At 42.4% G+C, this 21,374-nt stretch overlaps 2 protein-coding genes across 4 annotated transcripts in view; one reads left to right on the forward strand and one right to left on the reverse strand.

Annotated features, from left to right (window-relative positions):
- Positions 1-9,152, forward strand: part of SCRG1 (stimulator of chondrogenesis 1) — a 75,313-nt gene extending 66,161 nt beyond the window's left edge. For 2 of the 3 annotated variants that reach the window (XM_083756122.1, XM_083756123.1), the window contains exons 4-5: positions 5,295-5,565; positions 8,580-9,152. In XM_083756122.1, coding sequence (XP_083612248.1) covers positions 5,295-5,565; positions 8,580-8,634 — 326 coding nt within the window. In that variant the 3' untranslated portion in view covers positions 8,635-9,152. Of the gene's footprint in view, positions 1-1,518; positions 1,733-5,294; positions 5,566-8,579 lie in introns of all 3 variants that reach the window. The other variant, XM_083756124.1, reaches the window with a different exon arrangement.
- Positions 9,153-14,396: 5,244 nt separating this feature from the next.
- On the reverse strand, positions 14,397-21,374 carry SAP30 (Sin3A associated protein 30). The gene is made up of 4 exons (XM_083756047.1): positions 20,395-21,374; positions 18,120-18,242; positions 16,383-16,481; positions 14,397-14,690 (listed from the first exon to the last, which is right to left on the reverse strand). The coding sequence occupies exons 1-4, from the start codon at positions 20,731-20,733 to the stop codon at positions 14,568-14,570; spliced, it is 684 nt and encodes a 227-aa protein (XP_083612173.1). The 5' UTR covers positions 20,734-21,374; the 3' UTR covers positions 14,397-14,567.

Raw genomic sequence — 21,374 nt, forward strand, 5'->3', positions numbered from 1 at the left:
TGCTCATAGTTCATCTGCTGATGGCCTTCTTCAAGTGCCTCCATAGAAAAGAGCCATTTTGAGCTCAGCTACCCCAGCTATGGAAGGGACTTGCTCCAGGCCGCTTGCCTGATGGCTCTTTCTTTTTGGTGCTAGATGAAAATATTCTTATTTGTTTTACTTTCAATACTTCATAAATAGCTCAGGCAGCTTTTGATGTACCTTTAAGTATTCTTGACTGTTCTTTCATCTGCCAACTCATAGTCTGTTTGCAATTTTATGCATTTGTACATTTTGGGGAGATGGGAACCTTGTAACCAGCTGGAATCAAAGTTGAAAAGCAATAAATAAAAATAAATGGACATGTACGGGGGGGGGGGGGGACAATGACAAACATGACAGCTTTCTCCAGAGACCAAAACAGTGTCATTTCTTCCTGACTGGATCTATAAATGCCGAGTTCACATGATTACCTATGAGCATGTGAGCACATATAATCTGTAATTTTGACATATAATTTTATTAGGATTATTTGTGCTTTATTCATATTTATTAGGTTATTTTATTTTAAATGATTGGTACTACCAGTTTTTTTAATGAGTATTTTAGATTGCTTTACGTTAACCACTTGGTAGAGCAGTAGTCTTCAACCTTTTGAGACCAAGACCCACATCTGGAGACCCATTTCTTAACCCCCACCCCATATTTGTATGGTAGCAGTGCTGCTGTTGTGAATAGGCAAATGATCCAGTAGAGTGGCTACTAACCCACAAGTTGAAAACCAGTGTCTTACAATATTTTTTACTGAAGTAGTAATACAGTAAACCCATAACTTACAGGAGGTTGCATTCTGGAGCTTGCACCGAAAGTCAAATTTGTGTATAGTAAAAACCCATTTGGTTCAATGGTGGGTGGGATGGCCAAAGCCATTTTTCCTGGAGCCCCACCCCCTTTACATTTTAAATAAATACATTTTTGCCAAACTCACAAAGCTGAATGTGCACCAAGTTAAATGCACTTGTTAGAATCAGAGTTGGAAGGGACCTGGAAGGGAATCCTGTGCACAGCTGTCCCTGGGTGGGCTCAAACCACCAACCTTATGGAAAAATGCCAGTTGCAATGACCTATTGCATCACGAGGCTTCCTTACTTGCCAAGTAACATAAGTAATGGGTGGTATTCAATTAAGCTGTACTCATGGCTAATTAATGGGCATGGCTAATCTTAGTAAGTCTACTCTTGAGTAAAACTTAGCTAAATATCACCCAATATGCCCCACAAGGGCACTGTGGTCTGCTCACATTGACAGATGATTGCACGAAGTAGCCTAAGGTTGCTTAAAGGGCACCATGGCTCTCAGTGGACTTACTTGTGAGTAAACATACCTCAGCTCATGCTGCCCAACTCTGATGCACACACTTTGCTATTTATTTGCTTTCACACTGCGATATATTTCCCCTTCCTGTCTTTGGTAATTTTATTTTTATTTTACATTTTGCTTGAAATTGTATGTGTAGACCAATTGCTTTCTGTTGGAAAGGGAGAGCTCTTCATTTCTCTTTTGCCAGCTTCCTTGTCGTTCTCTCCTTAGCGACAGTCTACCACTGGGAAATCAAGAGTCAGGACAAACAAAGGAGCATTTATCCGGGATTTTCTTCCAGCCCTCCTTCCCCGCAGAATCTCCCTTTAGCTTGCTTCAACATTTGAAAAGACACAACTGGCAAGGAGGCAAGAAAAATAAGCAAACAAATAAGGTATGTCTCTTCCCTGCCCCATGCAAATGATCCTAGTTAATTAGTTTTCTCTGGGTTGGTTCTAAGAGCTAAAACTAAAGCCACATGTGCGTTGAACCCAGGCAAGCGGAAAACAGCCCAAGAAGGTGGAGGTGACCTGCATCTCAGGTGGTGGAGGATATAAAGAGGTATTAATTTGCTTAACAGCCTTGACTAAGTAGCTGAGGAAAGATAATCTCTTTTCTTTGTTATGAATCCAAGAGAGAGAGCTTAAAAATACAGGGTGTGCAATACTACAGAGCAGTGCTGGAAAAATTAAATTTTGATGTGTTTAATATAGTGAATGTCAGCAACAAATGCATTCATTGAACTAAAATATCTTAAAATTATATTTTTGCCAGTTTGCCAAGACAGACAGTACCACTATGCGTGAGATGGTGAGCAGAGCAGCGAATCCACCAAGAAGAGATTCCATGAATTGACTCTTTGTGAAAACAGACCATCAATTCCATGATTCTTTAGAGGCACTAGGGTTGTTGTTTTACATTACACCCCCATTTAATTTCTCCAAAGAAACCAGAATGTACATGGATATTCTTATTTGTCATCTTCATACCCATTCTTTGCTCCATAATAATAATTTCCAGCACTGCTCTGTAGTATTGCATACCCTGTATTTTTAAACTCTCTTTCTTTGATTCATAAGTGGAGAGAGGAGAGGAGGGAGAGAGAGAGAGAGAGAGAGAGAGAGAGAGAGAGAGAGAGGAGATAGTCTGCCTGCTTGAACCACAGCAGTACCAAAAATGATTAGCACACCTTTCTGATTCCAAGAAAACAGATGGGTGTAATTCACATTACCTCACTTACTAGAGAAGCCTGAAAATAAGACACAAGTGACAAGATGTGCACATCAGCATTGTCAATGGGCTTCCATAGTAGCTAGAACGTGGATATTTGGTCCACACAGTCCAAGTCACATTTATTACTGGGAAATAGAACCTTTTTGACATGAAACAGTTAAAACTCAGGATGTGAAATATACCTCTGAACATAGACCAGTACTCCAGCAGAGAGGGAGACAAGGGAGCTTGGGCAGTAAGATGGGAGGCAAAACACACTGGAAAAAATTGAGGGCAGTTTTCCATTGTCCAAATTCCCACAATTAAGGAATTTACAGGTAAGTTGGATTCTTTTCCTAAAACTTTTTCTTCTTCCTCTGTTACTTTGCTGTCATTTCTTATCAGGGTCATTCCAAAAAGCCCAAAGAATAGACTAACTTCTCCGAGTCTGTTTCTCATGCTTTTATCCATCACCACAATCCATTTTCACATTAATCTGTGATTTTGAAAAATATTTCCTAAAACTACATATTTAAATACATTAATAAATGTGTGTTAACTCAAAGCATATTTTCAGATCTCTCTTTTGAAACATTTAAAATGCTGAGAATGTGTAACAAAGGGGAAAATCTGTTAAGACTGCCTATCTTAGATTATGTGCACATCTGATATGAGAAATTAGGTTGCTTTTGTACAGGATCAAATTCTTCTAACAGATGGAGTCTAATCTTGAACAGAAAGGAGCCTTGAAAACACTGCACAGGGAGTGTGTTTTTGAAGTCATCATTTGGGTAGTGTATCATCCATAACACTCAGCAATTTAAAGCAGTAGTGTTGTACCTTGGTTGATGAAAGCCTTGCAAGTCGAATGTTTTGGCTTCTGAATGCCACAAACCCGGAAGTGAGTGTTCCAGTTTGTGAATGTTCTTTGGAACCCAAACATCCAAAGAGGCTTCCGCTTGGCTGCAGAAGCATCCTGCAGCCAACTGGAAGCAGTGCCTTGGTTTCCGAACGTTTTGGAAGTAGAACAGACTTCCGGAACGGATTCTGTTTGACTTTCTGAGGTACCAATGTGGTGTCAATTAACGCTCCCTTCATAAGTTTATAGTACAAACCCTATCATATTGTTTAGAGCAGGCATCACCAAGCTTGGCCCTCCAGAAGTTTTGGGACTATAATTCCCATCATCCCTGACCACTGGTCCTGTTAGCTAGAGATGATGGGAGTTGTAGACCCAAAACATCTGGAGGGCCGAGTTTGGGGGTGCCTGGTTTAGAGCATAAAAACAATAGGTCCTCTGCACACACACTTTCACCTCAGGCCTCAGAAAATATGCTGGGATACCAAGAGTAAACACTTCAATATCTTATTTGGGACCTTATTTGGTACATCATTTGGACTTTCCTCAAAGAACATCAACAAGCTTCTTTAGTTCTAATCCACACTACAGCTGAGGACAAATTTTAGGATTCACTGTTTTTTTAAAACTGGCAACACCATGCCATCACCATCTTAAATACTGTAAACGATACAACAATAGATACACTTGGAACATAGACAATATTTACTTATTGTGTTGACTGAGGGATCAAAGTGCTGGAGAGATCCTGATGTACATCTATACCACTGGGGATAGCTACAATGGCTTAAAAGTTTCTTTCTGGTTCAAATCCTGTGCTGATTGAAGTCAAAGATGGGCATCAACCTGGAAACGAGGGCTGACTAGCAGCTAGGAAAAAGAGTGGCTCAGGAATATTGGCTTCTGCACAACACAGTGGCCTGTATAGCTCTGTTAAATCCCATTGCTATGGTTAAAGTTACTGTATTTTTCGCTCTATAAGACATACCAGACCACAAGACTGTTTTTGGAGGAGGAAAACAAGAAAAAAAATATTCTGAATCTCAGAAGCCAGAACAGCAAGAGGGATCGCTGCACAGTGAAAGCAGCAATCCCTCTTGCTGTTCTGGCTTCTGTGATAGCTGCACAGCCTGCATTCACTCCATAAGACGCACACACATTTCCCCTTACTTTTTAGGAGGGAAAAAGTGAGTCTTATAGAGCAAAAAATACGGTGTTTTTTAAAACACCCTCTGCTTCTGGCAGATGTGACAATCTGGGTCAGAATGAGAATCTGGATTGCTCTAGCAATGATTTGTGCCTTAGCAACACATTTTCCAGTTTCATCATCTGTTTGTGCAAGTCTCAGAACGTTTTCTGAAACAACCTGCTGAAAAAATCACTTCAATTTAACATGTTCACATAATTTCACTGTTTTTTCCTGCCAAACTTAATCTAAAGGAGGGCATGTGTGTAGTTCCACCCAACACCTTGCAAAGACCATCACATCGTGGAATTGCTAATTTCTCCTAGTTTTTGTATACCATTTTCACAAATGTGCCCATTTCTGTGAGCAGTTTTCCCTAGTATGCATTTCTGTATGTTATTTTCACTAATATATGCATTCATATGCACACATTCCCCTAGCATATGCATATTTGCAAACATTGCTTAGGGAACTGCGTTGCGAACTTTGGGTAAGTGTGAATTTCGTAGGATGGCTGTGCTTCAGTTCTCATATTCTTTTAGAAAGCGACAATTTGGTAAGATTTGGCTTTAAATGCAAATGGAATCAAACCTCTCCTATCCATGGATAGTGGAAAAACAGAGCTAAAGGGATGAATTTGATAAATAGACTGATTTTATGTCGGCACCCAGCTAAACGCCTTTTCTTTTCTCTCACTAGCACTATTCGCGAACTCTTGCCAAGATAGCACAAAAATGACGATGCTCTCCACTCTTCTATTTCTGAGCTTTCTGCTTGGGACCAACCCAACACCATCTGGCCGCCTCTCCTGTTACAGGAAAATATTAAAAGACCACAACTGTCACAGCGTCCCAGAGGGAGTGGCCAGTCTTCGTCCAATTGACGGGCTTCTTCAAGATCACTTCTGGGAGGGAAAGGGCTGTGAGATGGTCTGCTATTGTAATTTTAATGAATTGCTCTGCTGCCCAAAGTAAGTAACTTCTTTGACTCTTGCTTTCTTTTCTTTGCAAGGAGAGATATAACAACAACAAAAACAATAATAAATTTATTATTTATACCCCGCCCATCTGGCTGGGTTTCCCCAGCCACTCTGGGCAGCTTTCAACAAAATATTAAAATACAGTAGTCCATCAAACATTAAAGGCAGGGCTGCCTTCAAATGTCTCATAAAAGTCTGGTAGTTGTTGTTCTCTTTGACATCTGTGGGAGGGCGTTCCACAGGGCAGGTGCCACTACTGAGAAGGTCCTCTGCTGGGTGACCTTGGGCTAGTCACACTTCTTTGAAGTCTCTCAGCCCCACTCACCTCACAGAGTGTTTGTTGTGGGGGAGGAAGGGAAAGGAGAATGTTAGCCGCTTTGAGACTCCTTTGGGTAGTGATAAAGCAGGATATCAAATCCAAACTCTTCTTCTTCTTCGCTGTAACTTGGGTTTCTTGCAGTGAGGGAACCGCCAAAAGGCCCTTGGCGCTGGACCTCCGTGTCCAGGCTGAACGATGGGGGTTGAGACTCTCCTTCAGGTATACTGGACTGAGGCCATTTAGGGCTTTGAAGGTCAGCACCAACACTTTGAATTGTGCTCGGAAACGCTCTGGGAACCAATGTAGGTCTTTCATGACCAGTTATGTGGTCTTGGCGGCCGCTCCCAGTCACCAGTCTAGCTGCCGCATTCTGGATTAGTTGTTTCCGGGTCACCTTCAAAGGTAGCCTCACATAGAGCGCATTGCAGTAGTCCAAGCGAGAGATAACTAGAGCATGCACCACTCTGGCGAGACTGTCAAACAAAACTAAAGTGTATAGTTATACATGTTTAATGATGTGCACCAAGTCCCACTGAACTCAACGGGTCTTACTTGTGACTTGATATGCATAGGATTGCATAGCTTCATTGAAATCAAAAGCAGAAAAACCCTCCATCTATTATTATCTAACGTCCCAAATGATGAAAAGACAAATAAGCCCGTTTCAAAGCTTCAGAACCAAAATATGACATAGGAGTGCTATGGTCCGAAGACATGGCACAGGGATCTTGCCGAAAGTAAGCAACCTTGGACAGGTCAGAACCTGGATGTACACTGTCTGAGGGAGGCACTGTAGCTCAGTGGTCAAGCATCTGCTTTGCATACAAAAGGTCCCCAGGTCAACGCTCAGTGACTTCAGGAAGGGCTGGGGATATTCCCTGCCTGAAACCAGAGCCACTGCCAGTCTGTTTAGACAATATGGAAGTAGACAGACCAATGGTCTGACTTGGTATGTCAAGTTTCATGATGGGTCATTCTTAATTTTATTTTTATTTATTAGATTTATATACTGCACTTCGTTGTAAAATCCCCGGGTGGATTCTGACTTCTGTTTTAGACCACCACCACTGTTTTCCTTACCTAATAAATATTCAGATATTTTGGACCTAAGGATAGCTAACAATATGTAAGCCCACTTAAGTCTTTGGTGTAATACAAACTATAGGACATAGGGCCACTGATTCAATAGGTGTGTCCACTTGTTCATCACGGAATTTGGGGTAGAAACGGCCGTTCTGAGGACAGCACTGGTTATTACAAGAGCACCTCTGTTGCTGCTAATTTCAAAGATGAGCAGCATAGACAAGAGGGGCAAAGGGAGGGGGTGGTATTTTGGAGGTAGCAGTGTGTGTACTGAGGTGGTGGCAGTATGGTAACTGGAACACACAACACCATGAAATCAGGTTATATGGAATAAGTAACAGGTAGGTTCAGGAGATAGATGCTTCACATTTTCCCTTCTCCAGTAGTACCTTTCAACCCTATTCTGTTTATCTGGCAGAAAGCCCAACATAACCATGCAGAACATTGTGCTGTTGGGGAGGAAAGTAAATGGGCTTGGTATTTAGAAATTGGTCAATAACCCTGATTTCCAGAGACATTAGGAATTCAGATAAAACTGAGCTCTTTAAGCTCTATCTAATTCAGGGATGGGGAGCCTGTGGCTGTCCAGCTGTTGTTGGACTACAGTCCTCATCAACCACCTGCCAGCATGGTCAATTAACAAGTATGATGGGAATTTGCTGTCCTGCAAAATCTGGGGGGCCACAATTTTTACATTTCGGTGTAATTCATAGACCATACAGAGACAGTGGCCAATATAACTAAGCATAATTGGTATACAAACAAAGAACAAAAAATGGTTTGCAATAAAAAAAGGAAAAAAGAACTTAGCAGTGTTCTTTTAATGAAACAAGTATTTGAATACTAATGGAGCTTATTCTGAAGCACCACTGCTTTTAACGGGGCAGTTTTAAGTAAGTATATTTTAGGACCCATATATTATTAAAACCTCACATGTGGTCCTGAGCCTTTTAACCTAAAGTTCAGGTAGAAGCCTGGGTAATTTGCATTTAATGAAATGATTTGCCTCCAGTTGCAGTAGGGAAATTGAAAGACCACCTGGAAACTTCAATTGGTCCAAAATGTGGCTGCCTGATTACTATTGTCACCTCTCTCTTGCAAGATCTGCATTGCTTACTTACTTATTTCCTGACCCAAGTATGGGTTCTAACCTTTAAATCCCTAAATGGCTTAAAGTCAGGTTACCTGGAAGACTACCTACTCCCACAAGAGTCTGGCCAGAAGTTAAGGTCAGCATTAGTAGCTCATTCCTTCTTTACATGGAATTAGACTAGTAGGAGGAACTCAAGACAGAGCTTTTTAAATGGAATGATCACTGAATTGTGGGAATACACTCCCCATGGAGACCTACTAAGCTCCTTCCCTTTTAGTCTTCAGACAGTTGCTGAGAACTTTTATTATTATTATTTCCAACTTCCTTTTTACATTTAGTTGCCTGCTTCTAATTTGATTGCTGGCTTTATAAAGTGTCTGCTTTTATGGTTGTTTAGTCTGTCTTTCATTTATTGTGTTTTCATTATTCTTGTAAGCCACTTTGCATATTTAAGAAACACAAGAAGAATGAAAGTATAATACCTATAGCATTTCTGCCAATTTCTTTCAGGGGTATCTTTTTTGGGCCAAAAATATCATTTGTGATTCCCTGCAACAAGCCATGAAGAAACATTGCGTTTGAGAAAGGACGGCAAATGCAGGACTTTGTTCATGAAGACTGGAATAAAGCTTATGTGGTCATCAGGTCTAAAGAAGATGGACTTTGAATGCAATACGGAAGCTACTATAGCTTTTTAGGCATTTTTTAGGCATTCAATGTTATGTTTAAACAAGACTAACAGCACCATGTTTACCATTCATTGCATGGGTATTACCTCCAAGGAAGTAGACTTTAGGGACAGTAAAATTAAAGTTAATAAAACCCCATATGTAGCAGAGCTCTCAAATCTAATTTGGTAGCGATGTTGATGTTCATTGAGCTGACCTAAGTAACATACCATAGAAGATACACTTCTTCTCAGGGCTGCTTGGGTGGGATTGTCTTAATAACAAAGACTAAATTAACTAAGACTTAGCTAAAGTGTTGCATATGACTGTTTTCTTTAATTCTTGGTGTTTTAACTATTTGTACGCAACTTGAAGCATCAGTTGTTACACAAATAAAGCAAGATGTAATTCTCAATTCTCTCATTTAATAGACTAAGACACTGAACTGCAAGCGTAATTAATCCCATCATACTACTTTTTAAGGAGTTCAATGGTCATTTAAAGTGATGTAGTTTCCATTGAAACAGCTACTGCACACTTCACAGAAACTGTTAGCACATTTGCAAAGCTAAGCAGGGTCTTACATGGTTTGAAATTGGATGGGGGACCGTGTGTCGAGATGCCTGCATTACAGGGGAATGACTGGGTGACCCTCAGAGAGTCTCTTCCAGCTCTACAATTCTGATTATATTATCTACCCTGGAGCCCTTTGATGGCAATTCTTTACATTTTGGTTTCCCCGTGCCCTCTCTCCCTGTCTCTTGCCATCTCTCTGAAAATGGGGCTGTTGCAACTAGTGGGACTTTACAAGCTTCTACATACATTTCAGTTATAAAATTCTAAAGACACCTTTATGCTTTTATGTGGTTAAGGAGACACAGCTGCTATAAAAACAGACTTACAATCAAACAGCAGCTGATCACGCATGGACTTGAATCAAAGCTCCATGAACACAACATAACTTCAGCTGGTTTAGATCAGGCCACGTCTGAAAAAAATACATGGTATTAATAACTTTAAATGCGTCTCATCTTTAAAGGAGAACACGGAGACATGAGTGCAGATATGCAAATTCATTTTTAAGCAAAATAAAATACAGCAACGTGTTTTTCTTTTTCAGTTTAAGTCCCATTTAATGTTCCTTCCTGCAGGGGGATTTTGAGTAAGTGTTCAGCGACAGAAGTATTTGGATATGTAGAACAGGGCATGGGCAGACCTCTTTTGCTTTATCAGCAATTCTCATTCCAAGTACAGGATAAAAGAGAAGAAATTCTGTGCAACTGTGGAAGCACTAACAAACACAAAGCCTTCTTTGTGGAAATGATAAAAGGGTCAATAAAAAGTGCCTGGAGAGGGGAAAAAAGGAAAAGGAAAAGCAACAGATACATTTGACAACAGCAAGCATATGAAAACTCCTGAAGCTTCCAAATGTGTTTCACCTAAAAACTGCCGGGAAATACAATATAAACTATTAACAGGGCTAGCCTGCACTGAAGGCACATTGAATAACTCATAATCTGTTACGGATTCTGCCCATTAAGGTATTTAAATGCTGCTGGCATGTATTTTATTTTTGCATAGTAAGTACAATGAGAGGAGACTAATCTTACCATCTTCAGCTCTTAAATTGTTCTAGGTAGCCCATTAGTAAAATTATTTCATACTTATGTACCAGGGGACAATCCAACAATTTTGACACTGCTTAAGAATGGGTCAGTAAGCCGCACTGAACACAGAGGGCCATACTTCAGAGTATACATAGGGTTGCATTTTACATTTCACGGTTAGTGTGACATGCCTGCACAACTTGTGACGCTCTGAGCTGATTGTATCTCCTTAGCGCCAGCCACGATTTGTCTTCTAATTGGGAAGAAATGTTTTTTTAAAAAAATGGGTATGTTTACTATGGAGAAATAAAAGCTTGGGGTGGAAAAGCACAGAAATGCAATTTTCAAATATTTAAAAGGCTCTTGGGTAGAAGAAAAATTGCTCAATCCTATTCCTGAGACTGGAGCAAGAAATATGTTTCAGCTACCAGAAAATTAATGATAAAACACTGCGAAACTGTCCCAACGTTTAAGGGAAGCAAATAAATAAGCTGCCTGTGGCTGTTGTGGCTTATCTTTTGCAGTATTTAATTAGAAGCTAGATAGGCAGCTTTCTTAGAGCAGCGAGGGGCGGGGATTTCAGCCATTCATTCAACAGTGTGCACACCTAGCTCAATTTTCTCAATATGATAATTGTGTTTTGCATTCATCTTACCTTTATCAATCTCAAGAGCCAATCGAAGTACTCTCAATGAAGTCTAACGCTACTGTGAAACAAAGCAGAATTAACTTCCTAAGTGTTAAGCCAAGTCTGCTTCTAGCAACACAAGAATATTATCCTCTTGTATCACAACACAATTTATGATTGTTCTACATACTGAAGTATTTCACAAAACAAATGCTGCCTATGCAGTAAATACCTTAAAATTTATTTATAGGCAGCCCCTTTCCCCCCATTTGTAATAATGATTTGTGTATGGTCAGTTCAAAAAGAAGGTAATGCTTGCCTACATACCAAGACTGATTTAAATATCGCTTTGAGCACTCATATAGTCCTTTTCCCCCTAAGTGCTCATTTGTCCTTCTCGAACTAGACTTTTGGCACCAGTCCATCTCTGCAGTCTGAGGTCATATTGAATGCTGTGCCTATTATGTCTGCGACTGCTCTGAATTTTGTATTATCTACGGTCTTCTGTCTAATCATGATGTTGAACAGTACAGTGTAAGGATACTAGTATCTCCCCTTGAGAAAGTTTAATACCACTGTCACATACTTGTCCAAAGTATGCTTTTTTGCAGCTGAATCGAGCAGTTCTTATTTAGTTATTATTTAGGTATGCATAGAGTCATGAGGCCACAGGAACAAACACACCTGTATAGTAATCAGCTATATTTAGGTTTCTCACATGGGGGCTAGAAGGCTATTATAGGAAGTCACCCCACCAAAAAGTTATGGTTACACTACATGTTCACTCATAAGCAAGTCCCTGTAAATTCAAGGGGACTTACTCCAGCGTGTGTATAGGATTTCAGCCTAACTTTGGTAATCTATTCCTTTTGGCAATGTTTCCGCACTATTCTGCTTCTGATACAAAAGCATACAAAAGGGCAGGAAAAGGCTTATAGGTTTTTATCTCCCAGGTGCCTCTATGTAGGTTGTTGTAATCGGTATTCAGCCGTAAGGCAAAGATTTCACATGACGGCGAACGCTACAGTACAACTTTTTTTAATAACTACATGCAATTCAACCAGGGTTTCTAACTTTCAACAGCTTTGCCTTTTGTGTCAGTGGGATTCATTCCTAAATTCTAAGAAAATGTTACGTAACAGCACAATGTTGGAGAAACTCTTGGCCTTAACTGCTGGCCCAAAAACAAGATTTATACTCACAATCAGATGGTAGAAGATGGCAGTGTTATAACTTCAGCCTCACAGCAATCCTAGGCATACAATCGTACCTTGGTTTTCGAACAGCTTAGCTCTCGAACGTTTTGGCTCCCAAATGCCACAAACCCGGAAGTGACTGTTCTGGTTGACGAACTATTTTTGAAAGTCGAATGTCCAACGAGGCTTCCTGTGGCCAATCAGAAGCCGCACTTTGGTTTCTGAACGTTTTGGAAGTCGAACGGACTTCTGGAATGGATTCCATCCGACTTCCAAGATACAAATGTACTTTGCTGGAAACAAGCCCTACTTAACACAGTGGAACATATTACTGAGCAAACACGCGTAGATTTGTGCTGCATTTAAAATAGAGATTTCGGTTGCTTTTCTAATCACAAATTCAAACCCAAGTTCTCAAATTGTCAAACACTGGTTGTGGTTTTCAATAAAACAGCACCTTTAGGTATCACTTACCTTTTGCAGGCTGCATCTTGTCTAAACTGGGAGCGACAAAACATCAAATGTGACTTTCAGTACAGGTGATGGCCTTGAGAAGAGCAGGTGGTTTGAAGATAGCATGTAGGGTTGGGCTTACTCATACTGTGCACTGGCACAGAAGAGAGGAAAAGGATATGCTACACAGCAGGGCCCAAGACCAGGAAACAAGAGAGTACATTAGGCTGCACACTTGAAGATGCGTTTACAAAGACCCACTTCTACTGTATATCCAATTATCACAGTTAGTTTCTAGGACCCCAATCACCTGTCATGGCTCTATCTAGAAGAAGCTTGATCCCAGCTATTTTAACTGGCAACTGGAGCATCTGCAACCCAGATGCTGTATATACACCCCCTCATCCTAAACAGAAAAGCAGATCAACTTGGAAATTGCTTGTTGGACCCATGTGACAGTCCACCTATAGTGCTGAAAACCGCTGGACCACCTTCTGATATTGCACAGTATTACAAACAGCAGATACAGTCACTTTTCACATCATAGCTGTTATATTTAGTAAGGCAAAAGGAGTGGTTTTTCTTTTCTACTACTGAAGTGCAGAAGTCAAACAGTGCAAAATACATTACTTAAGAAAGCAATACAAAACACTACTCCCCAGTGGGAATACTATACTGGCTACAAGCCACTGAGTCCTCTTTTTTTAAAGCTACTAAAATTTGTGGGAGAAATACACCATCAATGGTTTGTCAGCTATAAACCCCCCCCCCCCCCAATAGGAGAAGCACTATACCAGAGCTTTCAAAGCTTTTCATGTTGGTGACACACTTTTTAGACATGTATCATTTCGCAACATAGTAATTCAGTTTTGCTAGCAAACCGAAGGTTAAACTAACCCCTTTCCAGCCCTGGGAGGAGCGTGGGGAGCATTCGCGAGATACACTAACATGTCACGACACACAGTTTGGAAAGCTCTGCACTAGACAAGAAACAATTTTGCTGTTTATAACTGTGGTAGTCAATATGGAACTGCGACCAAACCTTCTTTTGGAAGTATGCAAGACTCAACAGCAAATATTAAGATTCATTTTGAACATCCTGCTAAACTGTGGATTATGTTACCATAGTTTAGAACCCAAACCATAGTTGGAGCTTCTAAACATGCACATATTCAAACCTTGCCTTATAGTCAGTTGTCTGCTTTCATTTTTTCTGTTCTCAGCACTTACAAGTTTATTCCCCTCTTTTATGGCAAAGCAACCTTGGGCAGTGGAGCAACAACCATACCAATAGGTTGTCAGTTCAGGCACTGTGTTAAAACCATCAAATAGCACAAATTATTGCTTTAAAACTCATTTCAAACCATGGTTTCTGTGTCTGGTTTGCCACCCAACCATATGTCATGGTCTGCCAATTCAGACATCATATCAGCCCCCCAAGAAATATTTCTGAACCATGGCTTGGCATGATTTTTGAACCAAACAAAAGATGATACTGAGGAGAAAAAAGCTTCAGAAAGTATGTTAAGAGCTGTGTTACACAAAGGTCTCTTAACGTATTATTCAAATATAACCACTCATCTTTGCAACTGAAGCACAAATTAATTCATCTTGAAGCACGACCTTGACACCATTAGCTGTCTCCCTCCCAGCCCAGGAGAGATTTATAGGAGATATTTTTGGAGGGCAATCCACATTTCAGCTTATTTTTACAAACTGAAAAGCAATATACAGTAATAGCCTTATACACTTGCCAGACACCATACACAAGAAGGTGCAGCAACACCAATAGTATTTATTTAAAATATTTTTACCATGGAAATATCATTTATGAGCAGTATTTTTCCCAAGAAAAATATCAGAATTCTCCATCTGAATACCAGTTACAAAGAAATCTTCAGCAAATCCAAAACAGTCTTTACACCCGCAGTTTCAAGTTTGCTTATTTAGTGAACACCACTGTCCATTTTTAGATCAGATTTGTTCTTATCGTTCTTCACAGAGTAGATGAAATAGGCCACAGTGTCTTTTTCATTCACCGGAATCGTCCGAAAATGGCACCCAATTATCTGCATGAAAAAATATAGATCCTTGAACATAAGTAGGTATTGTGCAGATTATTTATGAAGAAAACAGCAGAATCTAGCCTGGCTTTCAAACACAAGTTCTTAGAACTTGACCATCAGAACTTAATAGGTGGTGCCAATTGGCACACAAGGAACAAGACACCAGTATTGTATTAGCACATTTACATTTATTTTATACTGATTTAAAGAATTGTTGTCTCACTTTCCTTGTGGAAAAAACTCCCGGAAAAGTTTAGGAATATCAGTGATAAAGCATTCTACCCTATTTTCCAAGGAATACAGAATGCTCTTCTTACATTCATCCAATGCAAAAACATATCACATAAGCACTTAACTAGTCAACCCATGAGATGTTCTAAATCAGTTAAAAACCTGCTGCCCTCCATATGTTTTGGACTACAACTTCCACTGGCCCTAACCTGAACAGTTACTGGTGTAAGTTGTAGACCAAAACATATGGAGGGCACCAGAGTGGTGAAGTCTGTCCTAAACTGTCCAAATACAGAGGCCAAAGCAGTGAAGGTAACTGGAAACTCTGGAGCCACTGGGAACTATTTCTATTTGTCCATTTCAGCAAAAAACGACTGGAAGGAGCATAGTTCCAATTCACTGGATTGTCTGGTCCCTAAACAGGGAGAGAGATATAGTTCTACCAAGCAAGACAAAATAGTCCATACAAAAAGGTAATGGTTGTTATTGAAAACTTGTTCAAGAGTTCAACATTTTGAACTGTGGAAGAACAATGGGCTACAAAAAAGTAGTACTGGGACTGGGTATTTAATTATTCAAAAACAACCTAGAATAAAAACAGACAGCGAAGTAGCCAGGTCTGTAGATGATACCAAAATACTGAGAATGCTAAACCAAATGAAACATTCCAAAAGGATCTCCAAACTTCTGAAACACCCCTAAGAATCTCAAAAACAGTGTTTGCCTTAATAGCCACCCTCCATTGCTTTGTCTACATTACAACATCCAGTAATCATCTGGTAAGCAGTGAACTCCAGAAAGTTGTTGCATGAAGAACTACCTGTCTGCCTTAAGCTGAAGGCTTCCTCTAGCTTTGTAGAATCTAAGATGACCCACACAAAGCAACAAGCTTGAAAGAATCATTATCATACACTGTTCCACTGTTGCAGCATACTCAGCTGACATTTTCGATTAGTTTTCCACTATGTCTCCAGGACCTCTTTCTTAGCTGGTTAAAGTCAATTCAGACCTCCACCAGCATTTATGTGAATTAGTGCTGTCTTGTCTCACGCTCTTTGCAGCGATAACAAATATCATCATTATTATGTTGCCCAGCCATCCAACTTGCAGGTATCCTTGAGGGTCCTTCACTACCTGCTTAGGGCTTTAGCATCCCAAATGATTTTGTTTCATGTGCAATCTTGGTTACATCTCATGTACACAGTCCTATGCATGCCTACTTAGAAGCAAATCCCACAAGATTTATTCCCATTTAAAATGTTCATAGGATTACAGCCTAACCCTGTCAGAAAGCTGCATAATCATCAGTATGAAAGTGTACCAAGGAAGCAATAGTCAGCAAAAAAGAAAGAAGAAAGTCATCAGAATGCAAGGATTTGAGAACTCTAGTTCAAAAGAGCCACATAATCTAGCACATTGTTTCTTTCTTTTTACTAAAGTAGAAATAAATGAAATTGCACGTACTTCAACAAGCTGTGCTTTGTTAAGTCCCGGTCTGGTCTGTAATTTGAAGTGCCTTTTGTATCTTCTTAGTGTGTTTACTTGCAACTGAAACAGATCAACCTGCAAGGGAATAACAAGATTCTGTTAACTCGAGGGCCATGTCAACGAGTTATTTTATAGTGTGCATGCTGCACAGAACTTTCTGGGCAATGTGCTTTCCCTTGGCCTCTTAAGTATATTGCATTACATGAAGCTTCTATGCCAGCAACAGCCACCACCTGGAACAGGCAGTGTCAGAAATCCTAAACTCTAAACATGGTAGATTACATGTTTTGCATGTATATTTGAAGAGGCATCTTCACCCCCATCGTTCAACCCGGACACTGAGGTCCAGCACCAAGGACCTTCTAGCAGTTCCATCACTGCAAGAAGTGAAGTTACAGTGAACCAGGCAGAGCGCCTTCTCGGTAGTGGAGCCCACCCTGAGGTATGCCCTCCCATCAGATGTCAAAGAAATAAACAACTATCCGAATTTTAGAAGACATCTGAAGGCAGCCCTGTTTAGGGAAGCTTTTAATGTTTGAAGTTTTATTCTGTTTTTAATGTTCTGTTGAAAGCCGCCCAGAGTGGCTGGGGAACCCAGCCAGATGGGCAGGGTAGAAATAAATTAGTAGTAGTAGTAGTAGTAGTAAGGTAAAGGGACCCCTGACCATTAGGTCCAGTCGTGGATGACTCTGGGGTTGCGGCGCTCATCTCGCTTTACTGGCCGAGGGAGCCGGCATACAGCTTCTGGGTCATGTGGCCAGCATGACTAAGCTGCTTCTGGCGAACCAGAGCAGCACACAGAAATGTGCTTTACCTGCCCGCCAGAGCGGTACCTATTTATCAAATTGCACCTTGATGTGCTTTCAAACTGCTAGGTTGGTAGGAGCAGGGACTGAGCAACGGGAGCTCACCCCGTCGTGGGGATTCGAACCGCTGACCTTCTGATCGGCAAGTCCTAGGCTCTGTGGTTTAACCCACAGCACCATCCGCGTCCCTTTAGTAGTAGTAGTAGTAGTAGTAGTAGTAGTAGTAGTATAAAGCCCATGTTTCAATCCCCAGAAACTCCAGCTAAAGTACCTCAGCTGAAGTAGTAGGTGCTGGGAAAAGCCTGCTTCGAACATTGGATAGATGTTGTCAAAATTATTAACTAGATGGACTAATAGCCATTATGCAGTATTCAGCAGCTGCCTATGCAATGATCCACACTGCACGTTGAGGCAGTGGGAAAACGCAGACACACATTGTGAAGCAGGCCTAGTAAGGACCTTCACAGCAAATGAAACGGAACTTCAAATAGACAACTCCACGACAAGTATTTTGTACAGATCATACACTGGGGCCATCTAGTGCACTAGCTTCCTCAACCTGATTCCCACTTTAGTTGTTTTGGACTAAGTCCCATCAACCCCACACAGTACAACCACAGTCAGCGAAGATGGAAGCTGCAGTCTAACATTTCTGGAGAACAGCAGACTGGAGAAGACTGGTCTGCACCTTCATGCTCCCGACTCCTCATTTTTTTTAGAAAGGATGAGCTTAAATGTCAATACAATCAAGGCACAATAAAGGAAACATACAAAAGGATGTGGGATTCAGTAATTAAAAATGTCTGTATCACCTAGCGCTTAAAAAACAACAACCTATAACATTATTTTGTATGGCTTCTACAAAACATTTGCCTACATGGAGATAATACCAGGAATATTAATCTACCTCTGGAGCGTCAACATCTTGCACTGGTGAGTCACCATCATCATCGCTGCCTTTTCTCTTTCTTCTGTTTCGGACACTTTGAATTAAATTTTTGTGGAAATCACAAATATAAAGATGCCTTGCCTGAAAGTTTTTTAAAATAAAAAACAACAGGTTAACATTGGGCAGCAACAACATTCCCAAACTTCACAACTCACAAGCTAAAGGACACCAGTGATTTTCAGTAAAGGGGTCAAGTTGCCACAAACACTTTCAAGGGTACCAAAAGCTGCCAGAGAAATCTTGTTACATTAACAAGCTACTGCAGTGTTACCAGCTTGGCTCAGGAAATGTCTTTTACCACTATTTTATTCCCATTGGCTAAGTAAAAATACAGTTATCAGAAACTCAGTAAAGCCTTTTCACAAAAGTGGGCAGAATGCAAGGATAGGAAAGTGACAAAAGTCACATCTTTTTTGTTACTTCTAATAAGATTTAGTATGTTAATGGATGTAAACACTATTTCCACCTTTCAAGAGTAGATTTTCTATACAAACTTATGTTTCTTTGGATTGGAAATCCAAAATTTAGGATGCTGTGACTGAGTTAGCAGCTGCCAAGATTCAGGGCCAAAGGGGTCTTTTTAATTTAATACATCTGTACACAAAAACTGTCTTTAAAAAAACAAACAAAATAGAGAATGTAAATGCCAACCTGAAGACACTTAACAGCATACATCTCAAACATATTTACTTAAGCCATTGCTTCTAGTTGGGTTCACTACCTAGAAAGTGTGTTGAAACAGCATCCTAAAGCTGCAATCCTAAATATAGAACTATCAATAGATTTACAGTAAAAACCCTGCAGGATTGACTGAAAATCTACTAGGAACTACTTGGAAATATCGCTTTCATAATACAAACTGAGGAACACCTCCCCCACCAACCCTTCAAGTTACCTGCTGGTATTATATTTGCAGTATGTTATTAGCAACCTTTATTTGCTGCCAGGCATCAACAATGCACTTTTAACTGAGTCGGTAAAATAGAGAGATTCAAAATACAGTACTTGTTCGTTCCAGTTAAAAAGCGCAAGCAGAGTGTTAGCCATGCAATAGGGAGCCATGAGCCGGCAGACATTTACTCCGCAGGTTAACGTGCTCCGACTTGAGGAATGTCTGTTGTACTAAATGGTTTTCTCTCTCTCCGCCTTTCCTTTAAACATGATGGAGGGAGTGAGGGTGGGGGAAGAATGAGGAAGACAAGTCGGACGACCAGCCTTCAGGGTTTCCTACGATTGCGGGTGTTTCGCCGAAAGAGAAAGGATTATAACGAGAGAGCCTGATGGCTGCCAAGGGGAAGACGACACAGTGGCAAAAGTAGGACGTGCAACACTGCAGCACGAGGCGGAGCAGCCAAGTACTGCCCTCTCTAGAGAAACAAACACTCCATGAAGCACACACGTACACACACACACACGACTGGTCCTGGGAGAAAGCGAAAGAGAACCGGGATTTCTTACGAAGAGACGTGCACACACGATCACTACGATTTGTAAAGGGGGTTGGGGAAGAAGCAAAAGCCAAACCGAAGGGGGGTGGGGAGAGGAGAGAGCAGCCACTTCCACCCGCACTTACAAAGACCAGTAGCCCAGCTTTTGCAACGTCAGCCACGCAGCCAACTATATAGCAAGGGCACACACAACAGAAACAGGGAGAAACCCACAACGGCCAGCCAGGGGGAAGAAAGCAGAGCAAAAAACAAATCCAACTGCCTTTTACTGCCTCCGTACTCCGGGTAAAGAGAGCGGGGGTGCTATAACAGCCTATCCACGCAAACACCTATCATTGATTTCCTTCTTTCTTGTTAACTCACTCGGGGCCGAGAATGGATGGGCTGCAAGGGGAATAGGCAGGGAGATCGATGACTATTAGCTGGGCTCCCCCTTCCAGGGCATTTCCCGGGGACTGAACGCCAGCCAGGTCGCCCAGTTACAAAGAGGCAAAAAGGCAAGGAATGCCGCGTAACACTGGGCTTCCCAAGGAAGACCATCTCGCCCATTCATTTCCCCCCTCCTCGGCTCGCTTTTGTTTCCTCCTCCATCGCAGCGTGCAATGTTAAGCGAGGAGATCTGGGGGCTACTGATGTTTTCTGTGCTTGCAGCGGGGCTGGGGGAGAGCGAAATGAAATGAGAGAGAGCAGGCGGCGTAGAACTGCGACGCCTTCGGGTGGGATCAGGCAGGAGGCGACAAAGCTATCCCGGCAAAGGAAAGCGAGTGACCTGAGCCGGCACTTACGCTCTTGTCCAGCTCGATCTTCACCTTCTTCTGCGAGATGCTCTTCTGGATGCGCTTGCTGAAGCTGGCGTTGCCCGCGGCTCGGCTGCACCGCTCGCCTTCCTCCCGCAGGCAGCACAGCTGTCCCGCGCCGGGGCCCGCCGCGCCTGGAGGTCCGGCCGAGCCCGCCGCCGTGGCCGCAGCGGCGGACGAAGCAGCTCCTAGCCCGGCCGGCGGCTGCGGGAGGGGCGGCGGCGGCGGCAGGACTTCCACGGCAGCGGCGGCGTTGGCCACCACGGCCGGGACGGCGGCAGCTTCTCCCCCGCCGCGGGTCACTTCGTCGGGGCCGAAGCCGTTCATCGCCTACCTCCGCCCGGGCTGCGGGCTTTCTCTGGCGGCAGCCGATGCCTCGAAAGTAAAGTACAACTCAACGGGGCGGTGTTGCTGCTGCTGCCCCCCGCCCCGCCGCGGACGCTCAGACGCCGCCTCTGTCGCTCCTTTTGTCAAGGAGCAGAGGGGAGGGAAGGCAGCAGCGGGCGAGGGCGCGAGAGCCACCCAGATCCCCTCCTTGCAGCCGCCCCTCGGGGTAGCGCGGAGGGAAGAGTAGGGGGCTTGAACCCCGCAGCTCCAACTCTTTGGAGAGGGGGCGGCAAGCAGAAAACGTCCGCTCCGCTGCCGTCCTCTGTTGGACACCGGGAGGGAGGGAGGAAAGACACAAACACCCCTCCTCCCTGTGTGTGGAAAGACTGGACAGGACGAGGGAATCGCTTCCCTTCGAGCAGCGGGTCCCGCACTGCGCGCAGCCGCCCGCCCTCTCCGAGCAATCAAAGCGCTGGCCTCCCTCTCCTTCGGGCTACGGGCAGAGCAACTCCGCTTCCTTCCCTCTCATGTCATGTGCGGCGGACTTTTCAGCGGTTTCCCTGTTGCTACTGCAGCAGCAGCAACCTGCCCTACTGTGTGCGCTAGGGGTGTTCTCCGCCCCCCTCCCCATTCCTGCTCCT

Source organism: Podarcis gaigeae (genome assembly GCF_964106915.1).
Source record: "Podarcis gaigeae genome assembly, chromosome: 9".
Lineage (NCBI taxonomy): Eukaryota > Metazoa > Chordata > Lepidosauria > Squamata > Lacertidae > Podarcis > Podarcis gaigeae.